The 11,976-nt window shown below is 42.0% G+C and overlaps 1 protein-coding gene across 1 annotated transcript in view; it reads left to right on the top strand.

The window, feature by feature from the left end:
* The window catches only part of LOC107480771 (uncharacterized), a 34,600-nt gene extending 23,040 nt beyond the window's left edge, over positions 1-11,560 (top strand). Inside the window, exons 15-18 of the mRNA XM_016100980.3 lie at positions 9,744-9,813; positions 9,909-10,000; positions 10,897-11,001; positions 11,372-11,560. Of these exons, the coding sequence (XP_015956466.1) occupies positions 9,744-9,813; positions 9,909-10,000; positions 10,897-11,001; positions 11,372-11,488 (384 nt within the window). The 3' untranslated portion in view covers positions 11,489-11,560. The remainder of the gene's footprint in view (positions 1-9,743; positions 9,814-9,908; positions 10,001-10,896; positions 11,002-11,371) is intronic.
* Positions 11,561-11,976: the final 416 nt, after the last annotated feature.

The raw sequence follows: 11,976 nt of genomic DNA, 5'->3' as shown, positions 1-11,976 counted from the left end.
AAGCATCGTGTCTGTTGGGGAAGCATTAAGGGCTTTGGTAACGGTGCAATCTTATTAATGACCGCTCCGTTTTTACCATTATGCCCCTTAGCGTGTTTATAAATACTTTCCCTCTCTTTCATTTTTCCGTTTCTGCAATCTTTCAAACTTCTTCTTTCCTTGCTCGTGCTGTATTCTTGTGTTTGAAGATTTCTGTTCTCTCCAACCTTCATTTCTCGGATAAATGTTAGTTTTGTTTCTTTCATGTCATGCCTCGTGTTTGCATGCTTGGTTTTGTGGGTGGATAGGTTGGTCTGTAGATTTTGGCTTCGTATTCCTCTCTTTAGGGATTGATTTTCTTTTTCTTTTTCCCTTTTTGTAGGTTTCTGTCGTCTTTTATATAAACAAAAATGGCTTCTGTAGACGTTCTTTCTCAATGGGTTGATGTTACGGTCCTTGGGGAGGAACCGTTGGTCGATGCTGAGTTTATCACTCATCTTCGTACTCATCACAGGCTCTGTACTTCGGAGGAGGACGAGCCAAAATATGAACTGATAATCCCGGGTCCGGAAGACCGGGTTTGTTTCGGGAGAGAAAATGAGGCGGCCCCTCATTTTTTCTTTATGTATGAATGTATGATCACCCGCTTGGGTGTTTTTCTTCCTTTCTCGGATTTCGAGATATCTGTTTTGCACCACTGTAGAGTTGCCCCTACTCAACTTCACCCCAACTCTTGGGGTTTTTTGAAGATCTATCAGTTTATTAGCCACGCTCTGGACTTTCCGACCTCTTTGAGGATTTTCGTCTTTCTTTTTCATATGACTAAGCCCTTTAGTGGGCTAAACAACAAACAGCAATGGGTATCCTTCCGAGCCATACAAGGTCGGAGGATTTTCACCCTTTTCGACGAATCTTTTCATGACTTCAAAAACTATTTTTTCAAAGTTCAAGCCGTAGAGGGTCACCACCCCTTCTTCCTTGATGAGCACTCTTCCCATCGCTTCCCCCTTTATTGGCTGGAGGCCTCTCCTTGCGAAAAGTATGGTCTAGATGACCTAGACGAGGTGGAGGCGGCCATTGTGGGGTTTTTCCGAGAAGCGTGGGGGAGGGCCCCATACTTGGATACTAGGAAAATCCTCCAGGGGACACCGACTTTTGTTCAAACTTGCATAGGTAGTGCATGCATTACTTATTTTCGAGTTGTTTCTGCCGACTTGTATTTTACCGACTTGTAACTTGGTTGTTTCTTTTGTAGATATGGCAAAGAAGAATGCTCAGGAGTCCTACCAGAGGGTCCAGGAGGCTAAAGCGAAGTCCCGGGCTAGGGCCGGGAGTGCCAAAGCAGTCATCTCTCCTCCTCCTCCTCCTCCTCCTTCTAGGAATGTGGGCACTCCCTCTCAACCCATTATTATTTCTTCCTCAAGTTTGTCTCGACCACTCCCTTCTGCCCAGCTTCTCTCCGAGCCAGAGAAGAAGAAGCGTAAGACTTCAGAGTCTGGCTCTTCTTGGGATGGTGGGGTTAAGGCGGATGCTCTTGCATTCGTCCGAAAGAACATCTATCCTTTTATAAATATGGATGATGTTTCTGTTCGGAATCACCTCACCACTCTAGCCGAGGAGAGTTTTTAGGGCGGCAGGTGTTTGTGGCAAACTTTTGGACATCTTCGAGAAGACTCCCCTCAGCTCTTTGAGGGCAACCTCGAAGGTTGAGGAGCTGGAGGGAAGGCTTCTTGTTTTTCAAAAACACGAGAGGGAGTTGAAGGAGGAAAGAGATAAATTGAGGGAGGAGAGAGATAGCCTCCGGGAGAAGGAGAGCCAGCTGCAGGCCCAACTTAATATGGAGGCGAATCTGAGGAAGGCAGCCCAGGAGAGTTACCAAAGTTTATTTCGAGATATTGTGGCTGTGAGGAAGGATTTGCTGAACTCTCGGAATGCTTATGCCGAGTTGGAGGACTCTATCGCTGAGGGCGCTGAGGAGTCTTGGAGAATTTTCTTGGAGCAAGTCAGAGTTATTGCTCCCGACTTGGATCTTTCTCCTCTTCATCCTGACAAGGTAGTTATTGATGGCGCCATCGTTGATCCTCCTGTCCCCGAGGTTGTTTCTGAGTCAGACTTGAAGACTCGGGGGCAGAGGATCATTGAGTCTCCTCCTCGTTCCCGAGATGCTCCGGGTTCTTCGGCCGTTCATCCGACTTCCTCTTCAGCTCCTCCTCCTGGTCCTGGTGGCGCTCCTCCCGAGTCTGGCGGTGGTGATTCCTCTACTCCTTTGAAAAAATGACTCCTATTTTTTATGGCTATATGGGGGCCCGGCCTGTGGGTCCCCCTTTTTTAAACTTATTTATATGTTTGTGTTGGTGGTTGTGAGAACGATTTCATTTGGCCTTTTAAGGCCGTAAACAAAATATTTCTGGCAAGTGCCCTTTTTAAACAAGGGTGTAGGAAAATAAATGCCCTTTTTTGGATAAGGGTTCTAAGTTACCTTGTGCGTGCATGCTTTCCTGTTTTCGATATGTTTGATCTTTTCGGAAAGAACCTTTTTGTTGGCTTGCATTGTTTTCTCGAGCCTTTTTCGTTCAAGGGCTTTTATGCAGCCTTTAAACTTTTTCTAGGTTTTCTAATCTCTTTTGTTATCCTTTATACTCAACTTTGCTTTAGTGAGTTTTTATGACTTAGGTTATTTTTGTGATGCGTTTTTCATCTACTCGGAGTGTTTCCGAGTTTGTCTACTCGGGTTCTTGTCTCGACTTACGAGTCGGACTGTCCCCGAGTTTGTTACGATCAACTCATACAACCTCTTTACACCGACTTGTGCCTCGTCGTTTTATCCTGACGACCATCTTAGGTCGGTTCATGGGATTTTCACGTTTTGTCGAGCTTAAGTCGGTGCGTTTCGTAGAAAAACTTAGATAAATAAAGAAGGATATTGTAAGAGATATTGTAAATGAAAAAGATCTTTATTAATTGGGAAGGTACCTTTTTGCTACTAAGGGTCTTGATAGCCTATTTCCCTTAGCCTCTACTGTGATGCCTCGTTAAAAACCCTTCTCCAGAAAAAACCCTTTTTGGGTAAAAATCATGAAGTTGGGAAAAGAGTACATCAGGGAGTAGAGTTCGCTTTTAACTGTAGTACCTTTTCATATTACAAGCATGCCACGACCTCGGTAGCTCAGTGCCATCCAGGTCGGTTACTTTATAATAACCTTTTCCTAACACTTCCTTGATTTTGTATGGCCCCTTCCAATTTGCGGCGAGCTTTCCTTCTCCTGATTTGTTGACTCCAATGTCGTTTCTGATTAGGACCAAGTCATCCGGGACAAATGTTCTTCGAATGACTTTCTTGTTGTATCTAGTAGTCATCCTTTGCTTTAATGCCGCTTCTCTTATTTGGGCACCTTCTCGGACTTCGGGGAGCAAGTCGAGCTCCTCTTTGTGCCCCTGTATATTTCCGACCTCGTCATGGAGAATTACCCTTGGGCTTTGCTCATTGATTTCTATTGGAATCATGGCTTCTACGCCGTAGACTAGTCGGAAGGGTGTTTCTCCTGTGGCGGATTGGGGGGTTGTCCTATAAGCCCATAACACTTGAGGGAGCTCTTCAGCCCAAGCTCCCTTCGCTTCCTGTAATCTCTTCTTTAGTCCTGCCAGTATGACCTTGTTAGCTGCCTCGACTTGCCCATTGGCTTGTGGGTGTTCCACCGAGGTAAATTGGTGCTTGATTTTCAGACTGGCTACTAGACTTTTGAAGGTGGCATCGGTAAATTGGGTTCCATTGTCTGTAGTGATGGAATAAGGTATTCCATACCTTGTGATGATGTTTTTGTAGAGGAATCTGCGACTTCTTTGAGCGGTGATAGTGGCTAATGGTTCTGCTTCTATCCACTTTGTGAAGTAATCTATTCCCACGATCAAGTATTTGACTTGTCCTGGTGCTTGGGGATAAGGACCTAACAAATCCATTTCCCATTTTGCAAAAGGCCAGGGAGAAGTGATACTGATGAGCTCTTCTGGCGAAGCTACGTGGAAATTTGCATGCATCTGACATGGTTGGCATTTTTTCACAAAGTCTGTGGCATCTCTCTGCAAGGTCGGCCAATAGAATCCTGCTCGGATCACTTTTCTGGCCAGCGACCTTGCTCCGAGATGGTTTCCGCAGATCCCACTATGTACTTCCTCCAACACCTCGGTGGTTCTTGAGGTCGGTACGCACTTTAGCAATGGCGTTGATATCCCTCTTCTGTAAAGGACATTTCTTACCAAAGTATAATGTTGTGCTTCCCTTCGGATCTTTTTAGCTTCTTTCTCCTCCTTAGGGAGGATGTCGAATTTCAGGTATTCGACTAAGGGATTCATCCATCCGAGGTTTAAACCGACTACCTCAAGCACCTCTTGTTTATCTTCTGTTTTTGATACCGAGGGCTCTTGGAGGGTTTCTTGGATCAGGCTTCTGTTGTTTCCTCCTGGTTTGGTGCTTGCTAACTTGGATAGGGCATCCGCTCTGCTATTTAGATCCCGAGTTATGTGTTTAACCTCGGTTTCTGCAAAGCGCCCGAGGTGCTCCAATATTTTTTCCAAGTACCTCTTCATATTAGGGTCCTTTGCCTGATATTCTCCGCTTATTTGGGAGGTCACCACTTGTGAGTCGCTGTAAATCATCACCTTTGTAGCACCAACTTCTTCTGCTAACTTTAATCCGGCGATCAAGGCTTCATATTCTGCCTGATTATTTGAAGCCGGAAATTCAAATTTTAAGGAGACCTCTATCTGGGTTCCTCTTTCATCTACCAATATTATGCCTGCGCCGCTCCCTGTTTTGTTGGAGGATCCATCTACATAGAGTTCCCATGTAGTCGGCTTTTCCTCTTGATCTCCTGCATATTCTGCTACGAAGTTGGCGAGGCATTGGGCTTTAATTGCTGTCCGAGTTTCATATCTCAAATCGAACTCGGAGAGCTCTATTGCCCATTGGACCATTCTCCCTGCAACATCCGTCTTTTGGAGGATTTGCTTCATGGGTTAGTTTGTGCGGACTCTTATTGTGTGAGCTTGAAAGTAAGGTCGTAGCCTTCGTGAGGCTATCACTAAGGAGTAAGCAAACTTTTCTAGTTTGTGGTACCTTAGTTCAGGGCCTTGTAGGACCTTACTGATGAAGTAGACCGGGTGTTGTCCGACCTCGTCTTCTCTAATCAGGGCTGATGAGACAGCCCTGTTTGCTACGGATAGGTATAGGACGAGGTCTTTTCCCGGTACTGGTCGGGTTAAGATAGGAGGTTGACTTAGGAATCTTTTGAACTCTTGGAATGCCTCCTCGCATTCCGAAGTCCATTCAAATTGGCATCCCTTTCTTAATAAGGAAAATAGTGGAAGGGATTTTAGTGCCGATCCTGCCAAAAATCTGGAGAGGGCTGCAAGTCGGCCGTTGAGCTGTTGAACCTCTCTCAAACAAGTCGGGCTTTGCATTTCTAGGATGGCTCTGCATTTGTCGGGATTGGCCTCAATCCCTCTTTGTGTTAGCATGAATCCTAGAAATTTTCCTGCTTCCACCGCGAAGGCGCATTTTGCGGGATTTAGTCTCATCCCATGCAACCTTATAGTGTTGAAGACTTGTGAGAGGTCGGATAAGAGGTCGACTTCTTGCTTGGTTTTTACTAACATGTCATCGACGTATACTTCCACTAGGCTCCCTAGATGGGGGGAAAACACCTTATTCATAGGCCTTTGATACGTGGCTCCTGCATTCTTTAGTCCGAATGGCATGACCACGTAGCAATAGTTGGCTTTGGGTGTGATGAATGATGTTTTCTCCTGGTCGGGTTCATACATCGGGATTTGGTTATATCCCGAGTAGGCGTCCATGAAAGATAAGTATTGGTACCCCGAGCTGGAGTCCACCAGGGTATCAATACTCGGTAGGGGATAAGGGTCCTTAGGACATGCCTTATTTAAGTCGGTATAGTCGACGCACATTCTCCATTTACCATTCTGTTTTTTGACTAGCACTACATTGGCTAGCCAAATTGGGTATTTGACCTCTCTAATAAAGCCGGCTTCCAGGAGCGCCTGTACTTGCTCTTCTACTATTAAGGCTCGTTCCGGGCCGAGCTTGCGTCTTCTTTGCTGTACAGGTCGGGACCCTGGGTAAACCGAGAGCCTGTGGGACATGAGCTCGGGATCAATCCCAGGCATGTCGGAAGCCTTCCATGCGAAGAGGTCAGAATTAGCTCTTAGGAGTTCACCCAACCTTTGTTTTAGGGTTTCCCCTAGGTTGGCTCCTATGTAAGTGTTTTTTCCTTCCTCCTCACCGACTTGTATCTCATCGGTTTTTCCTCCCGGTTGGGGTCGCAGCTCTTCTCTGGTCCTTGTGCCGCCTAGCTCTATGGTGTGGACTTCTTTGCCCTTTCCCCTCAGATTTAGGCTTTCGTTATAGCACTTCCTTGCCAATTTTTGATCTCCCTTCACCGTTGCTATTCCTCCTGGAGTCGGGAATTTCATGCAAAGGTGGGGAGTGGATACCACTGCTCCAAGGCGATTAAGGGTAGTCCTGCCAATTAAGGCATTGTAGGCTGACCCTTCGTCGATGACTATGAAGTCTATGCTTAGAGTCCTTGATTTTTCCCCTTTTCCAAAAGTGGTGTGAATGGGTAAGAATCCCAGTGGTTTTATCGGCGTATCCCCTAATCCGTATAGGGTGTCGGGGTAGGCTCTCAACTCTTTTTCATCTAACCCTAGCTTGTTGAAGGCGGGCTTGAAAAGGATGTCCGCCGAGCTTCCTTGGTCTACTAGGGTCCTGTGGAGATGGGCATTGGCTAGGATCATGGTTATCACCACGGGGTCATCGTGCCCGGGGATTACTCCTTGCCCATCTTCTTTTGTGAATGAGATAGTGGGGAGGTCGGGTGTCCCGACCTGATAGACTCTTTTGAGATGTCTTTTGCGAGAAGATTTGGTGATTCCACCTCCCGCAAATCCTCCTGAGATCATAAGGATATGTCTCTCTGGGGTCTGTGGTGGTGGATCTCTTCTATCCATATCATCTCGCTTTCTCTTTCCGTGACTGTCCGACCTTTCCATGAGATATCTATCAAGTCGACCTTCTCTAGCCAGCTTTTCTATCACATTCTTAAGGTCGTAGCAGTCGTTAGTGGAGTGACCATATATCTTATGGTACTCGCAATAATCGCCGCGGCTTCCCCCTTTTTTATTTTTAATAGGTCTAGGGGGTGGCAGCCTTTCAGTGTGGCAAATTTCTCTGTATACGTCCACTATAGAAGTTTTTAGAGGAGTATAAGAGTGATACTTCCTGGGCCTTTCGAGACCGAGTTCTTCCTTTCTCTTGACTTCCCTTTCCTTCTCCTTAGATGAAGGAGGGGGTCCAGGTCGCCAACTCAGGTCCCTTAGTTTTGCATTTTCTTCCATATTGATGTACTTTTCAGCCCTTTCTTGTACATCACTTAGAGAAACGGGGTGTCTTTTAGATATGGACTGTGAGAAGGGACCTTCTCTAAGTCCATTGACTAACCCCATTATGACTGCCTCTGTGGGCAGGTCTTGGATCTCTAAACATGCTTTGTTGAACCTTTCCATATAGGCTCGCAGAGATTCTCCGACCTCCTGTTTTATTCCTAGGAGGCTCGACGCATGTTTTACCTTATCTTTCTGAATTGAGAACCTCATCAAGAACTTCCTTGAGAGGTCTTCAAAGCTAGTGATGGATCTCGGGGGAAGGCTATCGAACCACTTCATCGCTGCTTTCGATAAAGTGGTCGGGAATGCCTTGCATCTCGTAGCGTCGGAGGCATCAGCTAGATACATCCGACTTTTGAAGTTGCTTAGATGATGCTTTGGATCCGTGGTTCCATCATAGAGGTCCATATCAGGGCTTTTGAAGTTCCTCGGAACTTTTGCCCTCATTATGTCCTCGTTGAAAGGATCTTCTCCACCCGAGAGTTGGTCTTCTTGTTCGTCGCGGGAGTTGTGACTCTTGAGGGAGGATTCTAGCTGTAAGAGTTTTCTTTCTAACTCTTTTCGCCGCTCCATCTCCTCTTTAAGGTACTTTTCAGTTTCCTTTTGTTTCTCCCGCTCTTGCTCCAATTGTTCCAGGCGGCTATGAACTAATCCCATCAATTCAGCTACGTGGGATGGTCCGCCTTTTTCTGATTCACGCCCATCTGAGGAATTTACCTTCGGATTCTTCACTCCGGAGGTACCCTCTCTGTGTTGGTTGTTGTCCTCCTGGTGTTGGGCCAGGTCTTCATTGTCATTACCCATGTCTAGATTCTCTTGTTCAGAATCTGTTTCTACATGGCCTTCTTCGTGGGATCTATCAGCCATCTATGGATGATCTCTCGGGTCCCCGGCAACGGCGCCAATGTTACGGTGGGTAACCGGAGATTAATAGGATAGATGGCGTTTGGTGGCCCAAGTGTATGAAGGAGGAGGGCTCCGGATGAATCTGCGACTCGGGAGGCTCCGTCCGACTTGTGCTCGCGAGTGAATGGGGGGTGGTACCTGCAAAGACACTCCGATGCCTAAGTTAGCAAGAGTGTGAGCAGGTCTAGAGAGTATTGGACTTAGAGATACCTGAGGGGTGTCAGTGTATTTATAGTGGTGAGCCAATAACCACCGTTGGAGTAGTGCCGTATCTTTAGGATGTTAACCGTCCCCATTATCTTGGGGAGGTTAGGATATGGCTTTATGAAGCGGTTAGAGAGATTTTAGGGGCGGTTACTCATTTGAATGAGTGTTTATCTGCCAGCTGATCTCACATCCGACTTCTTCAGACCAAGTCGTGGTTGATACCGACTTCTTACGTGGAGGTCGGTACTTAGCTAGGCTTAACCCTTCAGATTAGGCCTTTTAGTTGGACCTGGGCCCTTGCATTGGGCTAGGGTATGAACAAGTACGATGTAAAAAAATACTAAAGTAACATTTAATACTTAAAAAATATAACATATTTGATTAAATATTCTAATGGTATAAGCCAAACAACATTTATTTTACTATAATCCATTTTGATACAAAAATTACCAAACATAAATCACTTTAACACAAACCTACTTTTGACCAAAATCAAGTTTGCAAAAAATACTGATGTAATCGCCGGAAGAGAGCTCCAATGATAGTAGAGAGCTCCAGCGACATTTCCGACAACCTTCTTCTTTGTGTTCGTTGTTTCTTCTTCTTCAACACGTCGCTGCGTCCCCTTCTGCCATGGCAGATGAAGAAGAAGACCACCATGCCACGCCGCTGCACCTCACCGCATTTTTCGTATTCGCTGCTTCTTCTTCAACATGCAGGTGCGTCCCCTTCTGCCATGACAGCACCTAGCCGCGTTTTCGTGTTAGCTGCTTCTTCTTCTTCAACACGCCATTGTGTTCTTTTCGCATCCCCTCCACCATGGTAGCACTTCACTGCTGCGTTCCCTTCTGCCATGGCAAAGAAGAAGAAAACGTTGCTGGATATGTCGTCGGAGCTCTCTTCTAACAGCCACATCAAGATTTTCCGTTTACTGTCATGTCATCTTTTTATGGTTGGGTGATTTTGTCAAATTTTAAAATCTTTTAGGGGATATTTTTTCAATAACAAAAATCAGGTACTATTTTATTAATACTAGAATCTTTCAGGTACCGATTTGGTATTTACCTCAAAATAAACACTTAAACATATACCATTTTCAGTAGTTTGGTCAATATCAAGTACACAGTATAGCATATTATTTTCCTAACATTTGATGAAGGTGAATATTGTCCAACTTGCTTCTCTAACAGATAGCTGATTTGAACATGCTGAGTGAAGAATCTCTTAAATTTGAATCCCATTACAATGATAACCTTGTTGGTAAGTCATTGATGATCATTATAGCTCTTTTTCGTTATCATCACCATTTGCTTCACTTTCATTTGATTTTCACTGTATGTCATAACTGATTTCAGGAACAAAAAAGGAGTGCTTTGAGAGATCTCCAATCAATCATGTTGACAAATTTTCTTGTCCCATAATTTTATTCCAAGGATTGGAGGACAAGGTTAGTGACCTTGAAATCATTATTATTGTCCCTTTTGGTTATACTTGAAGGATTATTAGGAATAGATTTGGGTTGGTTTATAGGTACGATTAGGGAAAAAATGAAGGCTCAAAATGAGAATTTCAGTAGCCACTAAGAATTCATGTTGATTTTAACAACAATGCTACTGTAAACAAAAACAATTACCAAACTAGTTATTCTTATAAAATACATGTTAAAACATAAAATATACATTGAAAATAAATTAAATACCACACGTATTTGTGTATAAATACAGAGTGATTTATTTTTTTTGCATATAAAAAAATTGAATCAAACACACGTGAAATAAAGAAATTGACAAAGTAATAGTGTAAAATTTTAATTACTCTTGAATTAGAATAATAAAACTCATATATGAAAAAATTATAAATTTAATGATAATAAAAAACTCAGTTTTTCACTTTCTCAATATGTTCACTTTAATTAAGAAATATAAAAATGCTATATACACACTAAAAATTAACTATCAAATTAAGTACTATGTATTTGTGTATAAATATATGGATTTAGATTCTCTAAAGTTTGAATTTTACTTTAGAGAGTAAAGTGTAATTTCTCACCATTAATTTCATAGGTGGGACCAAGAATAAATATGAAAGAGAAACTATTCAAAGGTAGAAGATCATACTTTACTCTCTAAAGTGAAATTCAAACTTTAGAGGATCTAAATCCTAAATATATATATTATTTAATTTATTTTTTAATCTGTATTTTATATATCAATATATATTCTATACAAATGACTAATTTAGTAATTGATTTTTGATGTATCTAGAATATATTATGATTCTAACTAAATATATTTGAAAAGTTCTACAAAGATTGGTTTGATGAGTCTCTGCAATGTACCGCAGATTGTGCAGCCTAAGCAAGCACGAAAATTTTACCAAGCACTGAAAGAGAAAGGTCTCCCAGTGGCTCTTGTTGAGTATGAAGGAGAACAACATGGTTTTCGAAAGGTATATATATGCGCAAGTGAAGAATAATAAGCAGTTGTTTTCCTGTAAAATTGATAGCTGAAACTGTTAGATCCACTATAAATTTTACCGGAAGATAACTGCATGTTAGTTTTTACTATATGCGAATTTAATTAGGTAAAAATTCACATGCAACTATTTTTATGTGAAGTTGATGGTTAAAAATTATTAGATGGTTTGACATATTTGACTAAACTATTATTTAATATCTTTTAGCTATTAATTTCACATAAAAACAACTGCATGTGAGTTTTTTCTATATAGTTAGTTATATTTCTTGTAAAAATGAATGTCATATAGGAAACACTACCAGTGAATATATTCATCAATAATGGGTTCAAATTCAATGCAGGCTGAGAGCATTAAGTTTACACTTGAACAACAAATGGTCTTCTTTGCGCGATTGATTGGGAAATATAACGTTGCCGACGAGATTACTCCCATCAAAATTGACAACTTTGACACTTAACGGAGTCATGTAGTTTTTGCTTCATTTTCTTGAAGTTGATTAAGGATTTGTTTTGGTGAGTTTCTAAGAAAAGATCTTTTTTCGAGTTATTTTTTTAAAAGATCTTATAAAAAAAGTAAAAGTAATTTTATGTTTGGATATCTCATGTAAAAAGATCTTTTTATCTATTAATTGTGTTTGGATATAACAATATAAATTGGGTATATAACAATATAAAAGTACTTTTGTTTATTTATTATATGAAAAACATCTTTTTTTTTTAAGAAAATTTTTTTTTAAAAAAAATGTAAATTACAGCATCTCAAAAAAGATATTTTTTTTTCTAATACTTTTATTTTTATTACTATAAATTTGTCAAACATGCCAAAAAATAAAAAAAATATTTTTTCAATATAAATTTTTTTTTATCAAAATAATGGCGTCCAAACAAATACTAAGTGTAATTTAGTCTTGTTTTTGTTCTAGAGATATATTGCATGTTTCCTAGA

This window comes from Arachis duranensis, chromosome 1 (assembly GCF_000817695.3).
Source record: "Arachis duranensis cultivar V14167 chromosome 1, aradu.V14167.gnm2.J7QH, whole genome shotgun sequence".
Lineage (NCBI taxonomy): Eukaryota > Viridiplantae > Streptophyta > Magnoliopsida > Fabales > Fabaceae > Arachis > Arachis duranensis.
Note: the sequence above shows the minus strand (reverse complement) of the source record. Positions and strands in the feature narration are given on the sequence as shown.